Source organism: Triticum urartu, chromosome 5A (genome assembly GCF_056163025.1).
Source record: "Triticum urartu cultivar PI428250 chromosome 5A, HENAU_Tu73, whole genome shotgun sequence".
Taxonomy (NCBI): domain Eukaryota; kingdom Viridiplantae; phylum Streptophyta; class Magnoliopsida; order Poales; family Poaceae; genus Triticum; species Triticum urartu.
The window spans coordinates 572,011,485-572,031,190 of NC_141877.1; the positions used below are offsets into that span (position 1 = coordinate 572,011,485).

General features: G+C 47.3%; 3 protein-coding genes across 3 annotated transcripts; 1 reads left to right on the top strand and 2 right to left on the bottom strand.

The window, feature by feature from the left end:
- Positions 1 to 2,067: 2,067 nt before the first annotated feature.
- LOC125528364 (beta-glucosidase 5-like) lies at positions 2,068 to 6,495 on the bottom strand. The gene is made up of 13 exons (XM_048692837.2): positions 6,263 to 6,495; positions 6,105 to 6,168; positions 5,734 to 5,792; positions 5,578 to 5,653; positions 5,415 to 5,486; positions 5,179 to 5,266; positions 4,793 to 5,051; positions 4,600 to 4,715; positions 4,287 to 4,501; positions 3,500 to 3,528; positions 3,186 to 3,288; positions 3,006 to 3,093; positions 2,068 to 2,657 (listed from the first exon to the last, which is right to left on the bottom strand). Exons 1-13 carry the CDS (start codon positions 6,425 to 6,427, stop codon positions 2,426 to 2,428), a joined length of 1,566 nt encoding a protein of 521 aa, XP_048548794.2. The 5' UTR covers positions 6,428 to 6,495; the 3' UTR covers positions 2,068 to 2,425.
- Positions 6,496 to 9,580: 3,085 nt separating this feature from the next.
- On the top strand, positions 9,581 to 13,258 carry LOC125510652 (Ankyrin repeat family protein). Its single transcript, XM_087521778.1, has 5 exons — positions 9,581 to 9,897; positions 10,002 to 10,140; positions 11,254 to 11,378; positions 11,821 to 11,967; positions 12,743 to 13,258. Exons 1-5 carry the CDS (start codon positions 9,706 to 9,708, stop codon positions 12,875 to 12,877), a joined length of 738 nt encoding a protein of 245 aa, XP_087377904.1. The 5' UTR covers positions 9,581 to 9,705; the 3' UTR covers positions 12,878 to 13,258.
- Positions 13,259 to 16,605: 3,347 nt separating this feature from the next.
- On the bottom strand, positions 16,606 to 17,703 carry LOC125505989 (early nodulin-like protein 17). Its single transcript, XM_087521779.1, has 2 exons — positions 17,387 to 17,703; positions 16,606 to 17,189 (listed from the first exon to the last, which is right to left on the bottom strand). Exons 1-2 carry the CDS (start codon positions 17,553 to 17,555, stop codon positions 16,861 to 16,863), a joined length of 498 nt encoding a protein of 165 aa, XP_087377905.1. The 5' UTR covers positions 17,556 to 17,703; the 3' UTR covers positions 16,606 to 16,860.
- Between the last annotated feature and the right edge of the window lie 2,003 nt (positions 17,704 to 19,706).

The following is a 19,706-nucleotide window of genomic DNA, read 5'->3' on the forward strand; positions in this document are numbered from 1 at the left end:
TTATTTGCGGCCGTAGGGTGATGTTGTCGATGTTGCGGTGGAGATGAGTGCGACTGAATTCTTGTCATCTTTGGAGGAGTCACACATTCTTGACCTTCATGATCCCCGCAACAAAGATTCTATGTTTGCTCAACAAGAAGAGGCCGAGGAGGATTATGAGTCCAAAGTGGAGGAAGAGGAGGTCGATGATCCCATGGAGACACAATCAAGCATGAAGGCACCATCAAGGTCGAGGACACACAATTATTGCCAATATGAATATATTGCTCGATGAATGTGTCGTTTGATGCATCGGCTAGCACAACTCAATCAAAAGAAGAGTTTTGGGGTCGGATTGAAGAGTACTATAGCACCATCGTGAAAGTCCCATCAAAGCGCACCCAAGGCTCTCTTAGGCACCATTGCAGTACCATCCAAGAGCAATGCAACTGATAGTCCAGTTGTATTGCTCAAGTCAACCATGCGCCACCGAATGGGGTCCAAATCTCGGTGTATGGGCCTTATTTTAGGATTTCCGTCGATGCGCTTTCAGTGGGAGGAGACGTTCCCGTTGACGACAAGGTGCCTACGGTGACTTCATAAATCTCAAGATGATATGCCGGCTCAGTCTCTCGAAGGTGCTCATAGAGGTAGGGTGTGCGTGTGTGCATTCATAGGGGTGAGTGTATGAGCGCTTGCGTCTGTACTGTGTTTAAGAGAAAAAAGCAACACAAGAAGAAGAACGGTGGCAAGGACTTCATATTGCACCATTGCTACAAAGAACTTACCAACAACGAGAAGTGGGTAGGAGCTCCTAGACCACACCGAGGAGGTCAATGATTAGCATATCCGTTGAAGCTGATGACGAGGAGGATGAGAATCCCAACAAGAGGTCGGATGGTAACAGGATTGCAAAAGAGAGGAAACAAGAGAGGAGCCTTCAGTGGAACCTACAAGGAAGAGCTTGTGGCCATGGTTGAGACCAAGAAAGCATTGACGGCCGAACGCAAAGAAGAGAAAGCGGCAAGGTGGAACGAGCTCGAGTCTTTGGATAATGAGAAATGGAGGTCGAAGTTGGCGCCCGAAGAGAGGAAGTTGAAGGCGGGAGAGCATAGGCTTGCACTCGAGGAGGAGAGGCTTGTGAAAGAGAAGAAGGCCGAAGAACGATCATGAACCAAACAGAGGTCTCTTTTCGGAATGGTGCTGGTGGCCGTATGGATAGTGGGGGTGATCATGTTTATGGTGGTGGCCGTGAGGATGGTGGTGTCCTTGGAGGTGGTCATGATTTCTTTGGTGATGATGGTGTTTGAGTTCGTGTTGCATGTGTTTGGTTCAGTTCGATCCACATATAAGACATGCTATGTTATGGTGATTTTGGATCAAACTTGATCGATGTGGTACCTTTTGGTTGAATTCTATGCATGTTTTAATTTGAATTGCTCGATCTGTGCAACTGTATGCATGTTCATGGTTGATTTATTTTGTACGTTAAATTTGAATCATTCAAATGATTGATGAAATAGTGTGCATTTGTTCCCTTTAAATCCTTATTAACTTATAAGGAGTTAATATAAGGGATCGGCTAGAAACGACCATCCTTTAAATCCTTATTAACTTATAAAGAGTTAAAGATACTCGGTTGTTTACTTCTCTAAATTAGAAGGGGTTGGTTAGAGACGCTCTTAACCCGTTAAGCTCTTTTGTTTGGGTGACGTCTTCTATGACGATGTATCTTTTCTCTCTTAATGGATCGACATGCCGATTTCCTGTATGGTTCACAAATAAAAATTGCTCTTATCGACACCCGGGTTGCCCTACCAGTTACATCGTCCCCGACCGCCAGTCTAGCAACTCGTGATGAATGTCGATAATCAGTCATGAGACGAACTCCCCAGATTCACAGTTCACAACCTTTCAGTTGAGTTTTGACTTGTGTACACTTACGAGGGTAATACTAGTACCCCTCTGTTTCTTTTTACTCTGCATACAAAATTTATGTTGAGTCAAACTTTACAAGTTTTGATCAAATTTGTATTAAATTATATCAACATTATATATATATATATATTATGAAGCTACATCCCATAATGGATCTAATGATATTATTTGGTTTTATGAATGTTGGTACTTATTTGTATAAGTTTGTCAAATTAAATATACTTTGACTTCAGACAAAAAAATATGCAGACTAAAAAGGATGGAGGGAGTACTATCATACGCCAGGCTACCTTCTACAGGAGAAACTGTCCCGGCGACCGGAGACCGGGTTACGCCGGCGAGGAGGAAAATGCAAAAATACAATTCGAGGGTTCCTTTCTTCGATAGCTCACACAAGAAGCAGACATTCTGACCGGAATCTGTACAGGCATACGGGCAAGCGCGCGCCTCATCTCTCCCAGTCCCGCAGCAGGCAGGGAGGCAGGCACGGTTGCTCCAGATTAGCAATTCAGGACACGGCCCTCAGCTCCTGCTTCTCCGCCGTCGTAGAAACGAGTGCAGTGGTTCCGTTGCGCTTGAGGAAGCTGGAGTACCAGCGAGCCGAGAGCCTGGCCTGCCGCGGCCGCCTCTCGTCGGCGAAGTCGACGCGGTGCAGCCCGTACCTCGACTGGTACCCGGCCAGGAGCTCGAACAGGTCCATGAATGCCCAGGCAAAGTAGCCTCTCACGTCGGCTCCGTTCCTGCACAACAAACAAACAAGCAGAGCATCACGCACGCAGTTGTAATGCATGGTGGAACTAATGTTTTCCCTTTGTCCCCGGAACCGTAATATGGAAATTTTAACTTACAAGTTCCGTTGTTGTTGATATTTTTTTCCCGGCAAAAGATGGATTTTATTGATTCAAAATAATGCATTAAGTGGATAAAACACAAAGAACACACACCAATGCTTTGCTCCGTTTTAATAAAATGGGGGAGGGGGCCTTTCTGTTCAAAAAATGAACACACACCCGGCCTCTGCATAAGCAGGCAGAGCTTTTTGAAAGTCAATGATGAAAAAACGGGGTATGTATGTAATCTCGACACACCTCATCGCGTTTAATGTGCTTTCCATGTAGCTGCCCAGGAAACCGACCCTATCGGTGTCGTCTAGGCTGTCATCGGCAGATCCCACACCTGAAACAAAACCACATGACTACATGAGCAAGAGCAACGATGCACCTTTCTTCTTCAACAGTGGCATGCTTCTGGTTGGGAATTCTGCTTGCCATTCTCTTGGACATAGACCGGAAGGCTCCCGTAGGTTTCTTTCAGGTACTCCAGTTGAAGTTGCAGCCCTTTGGGATCACTTGGAACACTTGTTGGGGGGCCCTGCACTCCAATACAGATTACCTCTGACAGTTACTATCAAGCTTATGATACCAGTTTTTAAGTGGGTGTTTCTTTCTAATCTCTTGAAGAAGTTCAGAAACACATAACATAATTCAACGGATGTACATTTAATGACCAGAATAGTTGCATTTTTAGCTAAACATTAGTAGCTTCTTTGCAAAACACATTGATGACATGGTGTTCTTTTTACCTGACCAGATGGTGGGTCTGTCCTAGAACCTGCAGCATACAAAGGGGTCACTGGTTAAAACAGTACGTTCAACTCTTTTCTGTTACATTGGTGTGCAAAAACATGCTTTGAAACGCATAATACGCACTAATTAAACGTGTTTCCAGGGATGATTCAAGACCGCACTCAGAGAAATACCCAATTTACGTCATTGGTGAATCTGGAAATGTTGCTTGCCGTCTTAGCAATTAGCATTAGCAAGACATCGTTTCACAGTAGCTTGGCTAGCCTTTTTCTGGTCATCATAATAGCCTAGGCCATCTGGAAGCACCGGAACAGCATCGTCTTCGATGGCCTGCAACCTTCCAGTGGCAACCTCCTTGCCACGATCAAGGACGAGGCTCGATGCTGGGCTAGAACCGGCGCCCAAGGATTAGATAGGATCCTTCCTGTAACCTGACTTCTGTACCCTGGGGCTGAGCAACCCCCTCTCCCTGGCTCACCGGTTGCCCTAATGCCGCCTTCTAGTGTACGGCTTTTAGGGCTACCAACAATGTACTCTTTCTCTCTTCTATCAATGGAATGATACGCCGTATTCGCGAAAAAAGGAATCTCCTTGTTTGCTTGTGTGACCGTTGCTACAAAAATGAATAGTAAGCCTACTATTGCACACAATTTCGAGCGCAACTGATTAATTAACCATTAGAAGAAGAATGAATGTCCTAGAAAAAGAAACTCTAAAAAACCAATCAAATTGCACGTCCACACAGTACATAACTATGAGCAGTTAATCAACAAAGATACTTACCCCTGAAAATAACTGACATGTCTGCGCTGTAGTCTCGAACGCCTGTTTCTAGAGGGCGATCATTCACGTAGAGAGAGTAGTAGTGATTTATTCCAATAAAATCTAAAGAACCCTTGATAAGTTCAGACTGAACTTCCGTGAAGGGTGGAAGGCGAGAGCCAACAATCTTCTTCATTACTTCTGGGTAGTCCCCAAACACCAATGGATCTAGTATCCTGCCAAGTACCGCACTTAAGATCTCAACAATGCACGTATTATGCAGGTTAATTTAAATGCTTCCAGTGACAAAATTGAGGTACAATATCGATCATACCAGCCGAAGAAGAAATCTTTGCATCTCCGGGTTGCAGCTAAATCCACAGTGGAATTTGTCAATGGATAACTCCAGAAAGAGTAGATACTTATGCCAACAACTCCTTTTTGCATGGCCTACGTCCAAAAGGTTCCTTAGTTTTTATGAGCCTAAGCATCACCAAAACTTTTCAAGTACAAGATCATCCACTCACTTGATATTTCTTTCTGTACAGACTGACAGCCGATGCATGAGCCATAAGGGTATTATGAGCTGCTATGTATGGTTCCACAGTAGAGTCCCCGGCGGTGCACTTTGTCGCTCCAAATGGATCTGAGCAACGGCCAGGAGGGAATGTACCAACATCATAAGAGGCCAATATGCCAATGTTTGGCTCATTCACCGTCGTCCAAGATGCAACTCTATCTCCAAACTCCCCGAAGCAAACATCTGCATATGCTGTGAAATCTTCGCTGCATTTTTCAGATTTGAAAATATGAATAGAACAAATGATTATGTCATCTGCATATGCCAATGGCATATAAAATCGCCACTGTGGTAGAGTTATCTGTTTGGTAGTGAAATCATATATACACTTACATGATTCTGGGACTTAACCATCCACCATACTCGTCTTCAAGAATCTGGGGGAGATCTAGATGGTGAAGTGTGATGTGGACTTGAATTCCTGGGATAAATACCACGGAGACCAGAGGGTTCAAACTTTTATTTGCATGCATTTGTTGAGAAGGAACATCGATTATATGAAGTATGAATCCAACAATTGATTGCAGTTAAACATTTAATATGCCCAAGGATCTAATAAAAATACTTGCCATGATTCACTAGCTCATCAATGAGGTTATTGTAGTATTGTAGCCCTTTGGGATTGACAGCTCCGCGTCCATCTACAAACCCGAAATTTCCAGAAACAATGAGATCAATTAGAAAACTAATTAAAGCAATTTGTTCTGATGAAGGTCATGATAATTTTTGTACTTGGAATGAGCCTTGACCAGGAGATGGAAAACCTATAGGCCTCTAGGCCTGTCTCATACATGCGCTTGACATCCTCCTGCAAAATCAGATAAGCCAAATTTCTTTCAGAATTACTAAGGCAGAGAAACGTTCAAGATTTTGCAAGGCCCCTCTTACCATGTATTTGTGGTACCCATCTGCAGCAACATCACCCGTGCTTTTGTCTGGCATTTTGCCTGCAAGATAAAAATTCTAGCTGTCAAAATTGGCCTAAATATTTCCTCAAAAAAAATTGGCCTAAATGTGATTGGTCAACCACATTAAGTTCTGGTCTTGGCTATTGCCAATAATTTCTCTGAATTTAGTTATGCTCCACCAAGAGGGCACTCGTCCCAGATATCCACTCGACGCATTAATAAGGAAAACTGATCACAAACTGCTCGAGGTGCTATTTGTTACTCATTGGGAATATCCATGGTCGGGCTAAACCAAAATGCAGCACCGGAAAACCAGAGGCAAATTTCACAAAGAGACATGTAGCAACCAACCTGCGTGGGTGAAAGTGTCCCAACTGCTCGGGCTCCTGCCATCCTCAGCAACAGCGCCCTCATACTGCAGGCAAAATAAACAGACATCAAAATTGATCAAACGGACGACGAACTAAGCATGCCAGAACTCTCAGCCCGAACAAGATAAGATTGCTTACTTGGTATGCTGAGGTTCCAGCTCCAAAGACGAACTCCTGTGGGAAATCACTTCTTGTGGAGCCAAGACCAGTCGCGGCCGCATCCTGAACCCAGAGGAGGGACAACAAGAGGTAGAAGAAGGAAGCAGAGGCACCACCCATTTGTGGCTGTGTTCTTCTGTGCATAGCTGATTCGTTCACTTCGGAGAAGGTTTATGTATCAGAAAGGGGAATGATCTCAACAGCAACCCCAACCTTACCTTCGTGGAATCAACCAGATTAAACAACATTTCTCTGCCTTCAGACCTGGTGTGGATATGATATGTGCAGCTACAGCGTGCGCCTGCACGTTCAGTCAGTGGAAACCTTTATTGGAATGCACATGGCATTTCTTTTCTCTTTCAGTGATCGGCTCGCTGAACTGGTTGCGTTCAACCGCCCCTTCAGCGCTCCACGAGCCATGTTAATAGAATTTGGACAAATGCATCATGTATCCGATGGATAAACAAACACAGATCAGTATGAGTAGTTGCCACAGATTAATAAAAGACCCACCGCGTTATTAGAAATTAGAATTCCCCGAATTGAGCAGGAATAGTTGTGCATAAAAAAACTAAGAGCAGGCATAGCAGTAGGATGGATGGTGACCACCAGGCACCAGCATCGGCATATGTCCCTCTTCTCCAGGTTCTCGCGCGCTCATGGAACTGCGGAAACGGCCAGTTGACAATGAACAGCCACTGGCAGTCGCTTCCGCTAGCACGCCTGCAGATAATGGAAACGCGTGCAGAGGAAACAAGAATGCGACGGGGTCTCCGTCCCTACCGTGGTAGCTTGTGACCTCTCCGCCGGAGGCGAGACGACGATTCAATGGCCCGGCGAGTCGACGGAAATAGTCGAGTCCCTTTTGTTTTGTTTTTTTAAACGCAAGCGCTTACATATATACGCGCATACCTTTCCTCTACGAATGCGTCTATATATACGCGCATACATTCTCTCTATAAATGCACACACGCACACTGAGCGTCTGCTCCCAAAAAACATATTACCATCGAAAATCTTGAAATAAATTTAGAATAAATACGAGCATCAATATTTGCACCTTTGTGTACTGCAAATACCACTGTCCTTCTAACCATCTAACCACATATTGATTCGTGTCAAGTGCCTTTTGTTAGGAGCCGTGACGGTTGTTGAACTTGAACAGCTTGAGGTCTGCATATACACCTCCTTCTTTCATAAGGCAGCACAAAATTGAAAATGCCAAAGTTGCAGCCGCCGCCTCCAGGCTCCTCTCCCCAATAAAACTTAGGGTCTCTTCGCCTCCCGTCGGCGCTGTCGCCGGTCCAACTCGTCTCGGGTGGCTTTAGGACCATAGGGGTGCGGTTATCTCGGCCCTTACCAGCGGGAGGGCTCCGTTTTTAGATTTTTCTTTAAATTTTGTTAGGGTTTGTGTCCTGTTTGAAAAGGCGAGACAGATGGCTTCCTGAAGATGGGATAAGGTTATCCTTGCCTAGCCCCCATTCCGATTGTGCATCTAAAATCGTCGGTGGGCTTATGGAGATGCGTGTCCGATGGATTTGTCTCTAGTGGATCTGCTCATATCTGTTCATCGTTCATCTACGTTCGCGTGTGTTTAGGTTGGATCCTTTCAATCTATGCTACTCTTCATCGGCGGCGGTTACTGTTCTGGTGCGCTGGTCTTACAGGGCCTTAGCACGACGACTTCTCAACTGTTTACTACAACAAGTTTTGTCTGGCTCCGGTAAGGGAGGGGCGATGACGGCGGCGCGCCTTCGGCTCGCTTCAGTACTTGTAGTCGTCGCTTGGTGGTCTACAGATCTGGATGTAATATTTGTTATTTCTAGTGTTCGTTGTACTACCATGATTGAAAATGAATAGATTGAAAGTTTTTCTTGTTTTTAAAAAAATGCCAAATGAAGGTTGAGCCCCATGGATGCCTTAATTAAGAAAATATCATACTTCTGCGTTTCAAAAAAATTGAACAAAATACATATATCTCCAGAGATATAATGTACATACATCATACTTCTCGCTTCCATGAATTTTCCATATCGTAATTCAGGTTATTACATCATAAAACTTTTTGTGCAGCTTGTATTTTGTCATGAATCTTCATACACATATACTTCCTTCGTTCGGAATTACTTGTCTCGGAAATAGATGTATCTAGAAATAAAATACGTCTAGATACATTCATTTTTGTGACAAGTAATTCCGAACCAAGGGAGTACATCACATCCTTGTATACGTGTATATGTTTTACTCCCTTCATTCCAAAATAGATGACTCAACTTTATACTAACTTTAGTACAAAGTTAGTACAAAGTTGAGTCATCTATTTTGAAACAGAGGGAGTAGGAATTTTTTAACTAAAAAGCTTAAATTTTAAAAAGTTCAAAATCAAGGCCTCCATGGTGCTCGGCCTCCAAAATGCCCTGCTCAACCCAAATCAATTTCAACAAACCCATTATTTTGAATTTCTTAACTCGTATAAATAAGAATTAGCTAAATCTCCTCTAGCAGCCACCCTATCTGATTTTAGATGATGATTTGTACATTTTTTAATTTTTTTCTGTTTCCACTTGATTTATTTACATCTTTTGGGTTTATCATTTTCTTTCTCTTTCCACGTGCAACACGCATGGAGAAAATCCAGATGAAAAACAATTAATAAACATACTAAACTACTAAACTTTGCTACAAATATGCCCATGGAAATTGATATACACTAATTATCTCATCACATGAATTAAAATAATGACTTCACTAAAAGTTTATCCAGTTTGGTTGCTTAGTACGTTTATTAATGGTTTTGGTATCTGTGGGGTTTACTAATATTTCATGCTTGAAAGCGGGGATGTAGGAGACACGCGGCTAGGAGAAAGAAGAACATGACGGTGTGTGTTGGTCACCCTCTATGGCAAGACATCAAGAGAAAATCCAGATTTTTATTGTGACATGTGAGACATCACACACACATTGCTCTCTAATGACATGCTCATACAGAAAACAACGTTAGTTAGTACTTCTATTTATTTATTATTACATTGCAACGCACGGACGTTTAGTTTTTTTAGCAATTACACATGCATTTAGCTCGTAATAATGATAATAATAATAATAATAACCTACTTCAGCCCGAATCCAGAAAAGGGACCATATACACCGGAAATGCGTTCCAGCAGCCCACACGGTTGTACGTCTGGGCCAGCTGTGCAGCGAGAATCCCCTTGGGCCTAGCCCACCCGACCCAGTCCCGGCTTTCACTTTCTTTCTTTTTTTTGACGGGCCCGGCTTTCACTTTCTTTCTTGAGGAAGGCGTAAGAACTCAGATTGACACACACAAACAACCCGAAGCGGCACTGCGGAACCTCTGAGAGAGACGACCCAACTCAGAATTCGCAAGCTTCGCTTACTCGCCGGAGCAGCACGCGCACCAGATGGCCGCGGCAATGGAGGTCGACGCCGGCGGAGAGAAGCCGTCGGAGAAGGAGCTCTTCCTCGCCGCGGAGTCCGGGGACGCCAGCGTCTTCGCCTCCCTCGCCCCCGCCGACCTCGCCGCAGCACTCTCCCTCCGCAACGAGGACGGCCGCTCCCTCGTCCACGTCGCCGCCTCCTCCGGCCGCCCCGAGGCAAGCGCCGCCGCTTCCCCGCGCGATTAGCCCCCAAATCTGCTCGCCCTCCGGGTTTAGGGTTCTGACCCCTTTTGGCTTTGGGGGGCTGTTTGATGTTTTAGGCCGTCGCCGCGCTTGTGGCTGCGGGGGGCGACGCCTTGGCCAGCGCCGTGAACGGGAAGGACGAGGAAGGGTGGGCGCCGATTCACTCGGTGGCCAGCAGCGGCAACGCCCAGATCATCGACATCCTGCTCGGTCACGGTACGAGTCCCTGGCGTTGTACTTGCGTGAAACTGTGCTGTTTGTGCAAGCTTCTGCAATTAGTTGGTGAAATTGGTGTAGGATGATGGGTTGATATCTTCTGATGACACTGCCTGTACGGGTTATTTCTGCCTAGTGCGATAATTAGCAAGCTTACACTTAATTAGCAGGTATTGCTCCTGGAAATGTTTGTTCTTAATAGGGCAATTTGGTCGATTTGTCGTTGCCTGACTGATTTATCCTAGATGACCGATGGTTCCATGATTTTGTTTGAATATGCTCAACTTCCTGTGCAGCTGATAAAGGTGAATTTGACAGGGTCGTCAATTTTGGAACTGTTGACTTTGCCATGTTTCATACAGTATTTGGATGCAACGTAACTTGAACAGCTAGAATGATTGCAGCAGGGTATTGTGGTGATAAGAACTCATTATTTCTGCTTTGCTTTTTTCTCTCAGGCAAACTTTGCCATGAATTTTACTACACATCGCTGATGTCCTGTTCTTAGTTCTTATTCAATACTTCTTCTATCATATGACACTTTAGTTTATATATGTAGGAAGATAAAATAGAGCTGATATGCATGGCAAGAATAGGACTGATGTGGAGCAGAATGTTATACATCTTCATTTCTGAATAAGTTTCCTAGCAAAGTTTAATCCTTCTGAAAAAAGGTGGCTCTATCTGATGTCTGTGGCACTGCATAACACATTGGCCTAACTAGGTATCAAATGTTGTTTGAAAATCCTTTCTGTAAGACGACCATATGTGCCTACATTTCTGTTTTTTTTGTTGGGGGCGGGGGGGGGGGGGGGGGGGGGGGGGGGGGGAGGGGGTTGAAGAAGCCACACCAGTTTGTCATTTTTCTTGTTCGTTCTTTATTTGCAGTATATTGTGATGAAATTATCAGCTATCCTGCTACTTTTGTAAAAAAAAAACCTCCCTGCTGTAGATATGTCTTCTGTTATAAGCATTATGCTATGCTTGCTGTTCTTAAATGAGTTTACGCTCCATTCATCTGTATGAATTTGATATCGCAATAGTCTAATCTTCACCTTTCTGTGAGTTCCTGGTAACAGACATAACTAGAGTTATAAATTTAATATATGCCAGGTGCAAATGTTGATTTGACTACTGATGCTGGCCGAACTGCTCTTCACTATGCTGCTAGTAAAGGAAGGCTTAACATTGCTGAAACGCTGATAGCTCATCGTGCAAATGTCAACAAGAAAGATAAGGTTTGTAAACTTCTAATGATCTAGAAGGAATACCATGGATGGACTCTCAAATCTGGTTCCATGTAATTTAAGTGCTTATGGCTGGTTGTACAACCACCTCAAGCCCATGAAGAGAATGAAATATTTTTACCGGGAGGGTTGTGATATGATCTATGAATATAAAACTGCAAATGAAATTGTATGAGAAAGCTGAAATGTTTACAGTGTAATTTTTTTAAAAAAAAAATTTGTAGAAATTTACTTTTGCAAGAAATTGCTGTCCTCTGGATGCCATTCGGGCATATAAGTTGACTATGGTGTAGACAACCATCTATATCTACAAATATTATGTTAACTTAAAGTATTAACTGTTACATTTGTCCACTGCTTTGTACATTATCAGTGCAGTTGTGTTTGAAGTAATTTGGCAAACATGTAAAACATTGAACTACTATCTTGTCAGTTTGGCTGCACACCCCTGCATAGAGCTGCGAGTACTGGAAATGCTGAGCTGTGTGAATACCTGCTTGAAGAAGGCGCAGATATTGATGCAGTTGACAAGCTAGGACAATCACCTCTAATGCATGCCGTCATATGCGAGGACAGAGGGGTAATATTTCCTTTGCTTTCATGCACCACCTCATTGTATTCATAGGTTACGTTCATGCTCTTTCAAATGGTTAGAGGCTTGGAGCTTCTATATATATGTTTATGTGTTGGATGGTAGGTGCACCTTTGACTGTTCACTTAAGTTGTAGTTAAAAGTTCAGGACAATGATGTTGGTATTTCCACTGAATTGGAGCTCAACTAATTAAACTACTTAGTTCATTAGCGGCCCATGTTGATTTGTTCAAAGGTCACCCTTGTTGGTTTGTTTGAAAGTCTGAATAATCCTGACATGCCCACAAGTTTTGATTTGTTTCAGAATTTCCATGTACATTGATTAATTGTCCTCTGATTTCCTTCGTAAATGGATGTGGGTTACTTCTATTGCTGATTATTGTGTTATAATGATGCACCACCTCATTGTATTCATAGGTTATATTGATGCTCTTTCAAATGATTGGTGGCTTGCAGCTTCTGTGTATATTTTTATGTGCTGCATCGTAGGTACACCTTAACTGCTCACTTAAGTTGTACTACTAGTTAAAAGTTGAGGACAATGATGTTAATATTTTCACCTACTTGGTGTTCAACTATGTAGACTACTTAGTTCATTAGCAGCCCATTGAGTTTCATAAGTCAAGGAATAATCCTGACATCTCCACGAGTTGATTCGTTTAAAAAATTTCCATCTGCATTGGTCAATTGTTCTCTGATATCCTTTGTAAATAGATGTGGATTACTTGTATCGCTGATTCTTGTGTTACAATCGCTATTTTAGGTTGCCCTTCTGCTGATCAGACATGGTGCCGATGTTGACATTGAAGACAAGGAGGGCTACACTGTCCTTGGCCGGGCCTCTGATAGCTTCAGGCCTGCACTGATTGATGCAGCCAAGGCAATGCTCGAAGGCTGAGGATGTTTTGCTGCCCTAAGGTAAAAGATAGATGGGAGAACATCTGGAACAGAAAAACCGTCGTTGTGTACCTCGTGATATAAGTATGAGCTGTTTCCCTCCAAAATCAGATTGACCAGCCAGACTTTTTGTTCGTGGTTAATGATTCTCGTGTTGACTTGGATGTTCTGCCTTTGCGTTTTCTTCAGATGACTTACTGATGACTGTGATAGTTCAGGGCAAAAATGAAAACTTGGTTCTCTTCTGCCAACTGAACTTCTTAGGCAGTGTTAAAAGGATGCGAATTATATGTATTATGCGACACCTGCATTCAGTAGATGTGAACTTGGTCTGTATGTGTTTCTTTACCATACGTTTATCAGTAGTTTCCAGCTACTCTAATTTTGTGTGCTCATTGTGTCACCGAATATTCCAGTCCCTTATTTATGTTTTGTGTGCCGTCCCCTGCCAAAACTATCCTGCTAAAACTATGTTTTGGTAGCTTCTTTCGGACTATGAAAACGTAGCTTGTCAACCAAGTGACAGATGAACTGGAAGCCTGCGTGTTAAAGCTGGAGCAAGGATTTTGTCATTAAGCCAATGATGGTGGCATCCAATGACCGTAATCTGCGCAGCGCCATGAGCGTCGTGTTCCCCATAATTAGTAGTACGGCTACTAATAATCTTCTTCATTATGGCGTGGCGTGCATAGCTGCTGCATCCACCCTTCGTCTTGTTTTTTTTTTTTTTTTGCATGGCACCCTTCGTCTTGTATTGCCAAGACACACTCTATAGAGCTCGTTCTGCTACGTCTACCAGTGTCCCTACTAAAAGCAACTCCAAAGGACCGACCCATTTCGTCCGCCTGCGTCCGTTTGGGTCGGCGCGGACAAAAGTGGTGGCCCAACGCGCCGACTCAAACCCAAATCACGTCCGCGCCGACGCATTTGCGGCCCAAATTTGCGCACCAAATGCGTCGGCGCGGACGCCGAACGGACGCTTCACGCGCCTTCTCGCTATCCGTCGTGTCCCCACATGGCGGCCGTCCAACTACCCGCTGCCCACGCGGCTAGATTAATTTATGACGACGGGCCCACGTGTCAGCGACGGCGTTCGTCCTTTTTTAAGCCGACTGTGCGGCGGGGCCGTCCTCATCCAAACTCGCCGTCCCCATCTGCCCACCCTTGCTCCCTTGTCGTCGACAAACCCTAGCCATCGCAGCCACAACGACGATGGGCCTCTTCTCCGGCGCCAACGGCAGCAAGGCCAAGGGCAAGTCCCCCGGCACCCCTTCCCCCCCCCCCCCCGAGTTTCTCCCACCCCCGCCGGCGCCTCACCGGCAGAGGCAGCGCGTCAGCGTGCCAGTGCACCAGGCGGAGTGGCACTGGCAGAACCGCCAGCCGCTGCCGTATCCCGACGTGACGCTGCCGCACGACTGGCATCTGGATCCAGATAGGATCCCAGTGCAGGCGGTGCCGCGGTCGGCTCGTGCTCACGCGGAGGAGGTGCGGCGCCGGCGGGCGCTGCTGACGGCGGAGCAGCGCCTCGACTCCGCCTACGCAACGCCCAACTGGGCGAGGTGGTTCGCCTTCGAGCACGAGGAGGCGAGTTGCCGGGGCGTGCGCGAGGTCGACCGGAGGCCAACGCCGCAGGTCATCCGCGAGGAGGACCAGGCAGCGGAGGACGCCTACCAGGCGGCCCTTGCGGCCGTCTACCGTGAGAGCGAAGAGGACGAACGACGAGAGCGGAGGCGGCGGAGGCAGAAGAGGAGGCCCGCTACGAGGCGGCAATGGCGCAGGCCCTTGCCCTCTCCGCGACGGGCGACAGCATGGTGCCGCCGGTGGCCCCGCCGTCCCCCATCAAGCCGTTGCCGCTACCGCAGCCGGAGCCCGAGCCCATCGCGCGCTTCTCCTGGAATGGAGTGGTGCGCGAGTGGGTGTCCGCGCCACCGGTCTGGCTGGAGGCGACGCCGGCGCAGGAGCAGGCCTACCTCGAGATGTGGCGCCAGCGCCGGCTGGCAGAGGAGTGCCGGCAAGGCGAGTACGAGGAGATGCTCGAGCGCGACCTCGAGGAGGAGGCGCCAGGCCGTGGCTGCACAGGCGGCCGCACAGCCCCCCGCTCTGGCACTGCCTGCGCCGGCACAGCCCAACATGGCAGCGCTCTGGAACACGGCGATCGCCTGGGCCGAGTCGGCGCCGACGCTCATCAACCTCACGGACCTCGAGGACGACGACGACGCCTAGAGCAGCGCGCCTCCTCGTAGTTTAGGTTGTTTTTTATGCAAATGTGGACGCGTGGACTCTCACCGGCCTTCGTGGCCGGCTTTAATGTTTAATTAATGTAGTTTCTTTTTTTTTAAATATGCATGTGTTCATTTTTTTTGACGCCGTCTAAATGGGTTACAGGCCAGCGTTGGGCGCAGGTGCCGACTCAAACGGACAAAAAGTGGACGAAATCGCCGTCCGTTTGAGTCTGCCTGTTGGAGTTGCTCTAACCATCTGGTGCCTTGGTTTGTCCACATTTCCTATATAAGACCGTAGGTAGGAGTTAATGAGCAACGCAAGTCCGTGTCGTAGACGCTCCGCCATGCTCCATTGCCCAGCCCACAAATGAAGACGGGCAAGCACGGGTGGCGACGTAAACAAATGTGGAACTGGTGGATCCTCTGTCCCCTGCGATCCGCATTGAAACCGGGTCATGTGGTATCCAACGCGAACGCATGTGATCTCCTGCCGCTAGCTTGGCTGGTTCGCACCGTGCCGCCGCTAGTGCCCTGGCTTCTGCCGGCCAGTCACTGGCCGATCTGTGGGGAGCTTCTTATTTAAGACAGGCGGTTAGCGCATGATAGGACTACTGGACTATAGGTCCCAGTAGCAGCTAAATCCTAACCATCACATGATAATCAGTCACATATTGCCGCATACCAGCGCTGGTTCGGTCGTCCAGAGTTGAAATTTCGGCACTCGACGAGCGTTTTCTGCACGGTGCTGCCTCGGCGACCTATCCAAATGCGGCAGCGTTTCTCGCACGGCATGTGCAATTTTGTTTACGCGCGCAAATCCCGGCTGGTGGTACGGGCCAGCCGTGCCGAAACCACTACAGAGCCCTTTGGTTTAGAGAAATTTTGTAGGAATTTTATAGGATAGTATTTTTATAGAAAAAATTCTTTTAGAGTCCTTTAGTTTGTAGGAATGAAATCATATTCTTATGAAGAAATTCTTCCTATCCTCCACATTTCATAGGAAAATAAACATTAGGCTAGACTCAATAAAAAAAAATTCTATTATGTGAATCAGGCCTCCTTTGATTTGGAGGAATTTTATAAAAATTCTAGAGGATAGGATTTTTATAGAATTTTTTTCTTTTAGAGCCCTTTGGTTCATAGGAATAGATTCCTATTCCTACGCAAGATTGGTTCCTATCTTTCACATTTCATAAAAAAATAAAAATGAGCCTACTTTTAATGAAAAAATTCTTTTGGTGTCAACCAAACGACATCTCGTTTCTTATTCCTACTCATAGGATTTAAGATACATGCCATCTCATTTTCTACAAAATTCCTATTCCTATTCCTACGATAATCCTATCTTATGAATCAAAAAAGACCTCAAAGCGTATCTCTTTTCCTATTCCTATTCATAGGATTTGAGATAGAGGCCTAAATAGCATCCAAAAAAGATAGAGGCCTAAATAGCATCCAAAAAAAGTACTCCTACTACTTCTCCACAGAGCAACCGATGAACACAAAGTTAAACAAATCATCAGTAGCATCGAAACAGTTTCTCCTCTCCAGTCCAGTGCACTCTTCACACTTGATAAATCAATCCGCCGGTAACCATTTGGTTCCGCAAATCCACACCGCTAATAATCAACCAAGAACGAACGCCCGTGGCACTACCACTCAGCTCTCCTAGCACACACGCACCAAAGAAATGAAGAAATGGGGAAACTCCGAACCAATCCAACAAACAAACGAGCTCAGAACCAGCACCGGATCGGCTAAACTAGACCGCCCTGAGGAGCGCGGCGAGGACGGCGACGGCGGCGTAGAGGGCGACCCCGGCGCGCGGCCCGGCGAGCGCGGCGGAGCGGTGGTGCTGCGCGGAGGGCGGCGGCGACGGCGGCGGCAGGTTCTGGGACTTGATGGCCAGCCGCATCCCGCCGGGGCAGTAGCCGAAGCTGCAGATGAAGTAGTAGGTCTTGGTCTCGTTGAGCTCGAAGGCGAAGCTGCGGCCCTTGCTGTAGTTGTAGATGGCGTTGCTGGCGTCGCACCGGTTGTACCCGGACTCGTTCACCTCCACCACGTCCGCCTGCCCCGCCGTGTAGTAGAACACTGCATGTGCACAAGACGCCCCGAGTCAGTCAGTCAGTCAGCCAGCCGGCCGGCCGGAGATTAGAGTAATACGGCGGCGGAGAAAGAAAGAAAGAAAGAAAGGCCTCGCATTTCCTTCCGCGGCCGCGCTCCGGCGACCAGATCTGCTGGCGGCGGCTGGGCTCCAGCTCGAGCTCCAAGGCGTAAAGAGTACGTACCGAGCCAGTCGCCCTTGTAGAAGGGCCCGTGCTCCTGCTCCCAGCCGGAGTAGTTGGTGTTGGGCAGCCAGTTGACTTTGATCTTGTTCGCCGTCGTCGTCGCCGGCAGCGCCGCGCACGCGGCCACCGCCACCAGCACCGCGGCCCACGCAGCCCTCCGCCGCTCCATCACCCTCGCCTCTTCCTCGTCGGACGACGAACCAGGGACAGTGAGATGTGCGCGCTGCTGTTTCCTGCTTCAAAATGGAACGCGCTGGGCGGGGGCGGGGGCAGAGGAGGAAGGTGGTGGGATGGGATGGGACGGTGGCCGGCCTGACCGCGGTCTTAAAAAGAGGAGAGGGGGCACGTGGGAGCGGGGTCCAGGCAGGAGTCTGGAACTCTGGAGGCGGTGTGCCGGGGAGACGCCATCGTGGCCGCCCGTTCGCGGATCCTGCGGTGGTGGGTCGCCGCCGTGCGGTCGGGTGGTGCCTGCGCACGGCGCGGCGCGGTCTCGGCGCACGGTCGCCGGGCCGGTGCGCGCGCATCCGTGGTTGGAGGGGCCGTGCGCCCGTGGGATCTAGATCTACCGTGGTGCGTTCGCCTGTGGTGACTGACTTTGGGGCGGGAGCGTGTGCCCGCCGGCGTCGGTTTGCAACATCGCAACACGGAGCCTGCGCATGGTAGGGTAGGTAGCCACTGGTGGAGTGGTCTGGACGCTTGATAGGCATGGCGGCCATCCCAGCGTATTTCGAAAGTCGATTCGATTTGCTGATTTTCTTCTACACATTGTATACATTACGGACGCAGACGCTCATACATAAGCTCATCCTTATGAACGCACATACGCACATCATACGCCTATGAGCATCTTTGAAAGACTGAGCCGGGACATTATTTTAAAATTGACGAAGTCGTCACAGACGTCTTCATAGTCGACAGAAAGATCTTCTCCCACTGAACGTGCATCACCGAAAGGCCTGAAATAAATTCAGAAAAATACGAGCACCGGTGACTTGAACCTTGATGGACTGAGAATGTCACTGTTCTTCTAACCATCCAACCGCATGTTGACAGGTTATAATACGTGTTTTGACTAACCAAAATCAAGTAACTTCAAGTAGTAACAGAATACAAAAGAACTCATCCTGTTTGAAACTAACGGTCCATTCATTTTCAAATAGGATCGATATTTAGTTTGAAGGTTCACAAAATACAAAACAAGCCAAATATATAAAATATTCAGAATTGCTATTCCTACACGCAACTTCTATGAAAATTGACGATGTTACAGCTCAAGAGTGCCTCGTCGTACCAAAGGCCAGTCCAAACAGGTCGGCCCCCTAGGCCGGTTTATGCCCTGGGCAGTCGTACCGACCTATGGGCCCATAGAAAATGAAGACCCGAAGGACATGAGAGTACACGACAAACAAGCTGCCTTCCAAGAGGACTCCTTCGTAACCCTAAAAGTGTATGATCATGTAAACCTAGCCCCTGTTGCCCATATAAGTTGGGGCTAGGCTAGTGGGTATAAACAATAACAATATAGTTACCCAATCAATACAAATGAGTAGGAGGCAGGGATATACCTCCACTTTGACGCCCTGAATCCGAGTAAATCTTCTATGGTTTCCCCTCAGTATACCGCCTAGCCATAGTACCCTATCGAGGGATCTGTCGGAAAATGCTCCGGCAAACATATTGCGGAAATTTTATTTAATGGTCATGTATAGTGTTTTGTGTCTGTTCAGTGCACTGCTTAAACAATGTTTAATCCATGCTTAAAATTAGTGCTAATTTTGATGTTTAATTTATGCCGAAATTTGTATTGGAGTGAACATTCAGTTAACTGAACTATTCCCGTCGCGTGGGGTTAAATCATGGACAAAATAACGCGTTCTCGATGTCGCTCCGTGAGCGGCCCGAGAGCAAACCCTAGCGCCACCACTCGTAGACCTTCCGTGGCCTTTCTCCCTCGCCGCCACCGAAGGGCATTATCGGGCAAAGCTCACGTGGCGTCGACAGCGACGGGGCCTTTTTTCCCACTCGCTAGGGCAACAACAGTGCGGGACGTTGAGCTCACGCTGGGCCGGCGTGGGTCGCGAGGTCGATGCCCGGCACATGTGCTTTGCATGGGCATGACGCGGGGCATGAGCTGGCGGCCAGGGCATGTTGGTCGCTGTCAGATAGCTCATGTGGCTGCCCTGGGTGCGTCTGGCTGGCCAGGTCGCAATGGCGTGCGTCTGGGCACTGGTTCGACGCGTCGGGAGGCCCGAGGCTGCGCGTGGACGTCGCTGGCGTGCAGAGCTCTAGGGCATGACGGAGGTGCAGCACATGAGGTGCT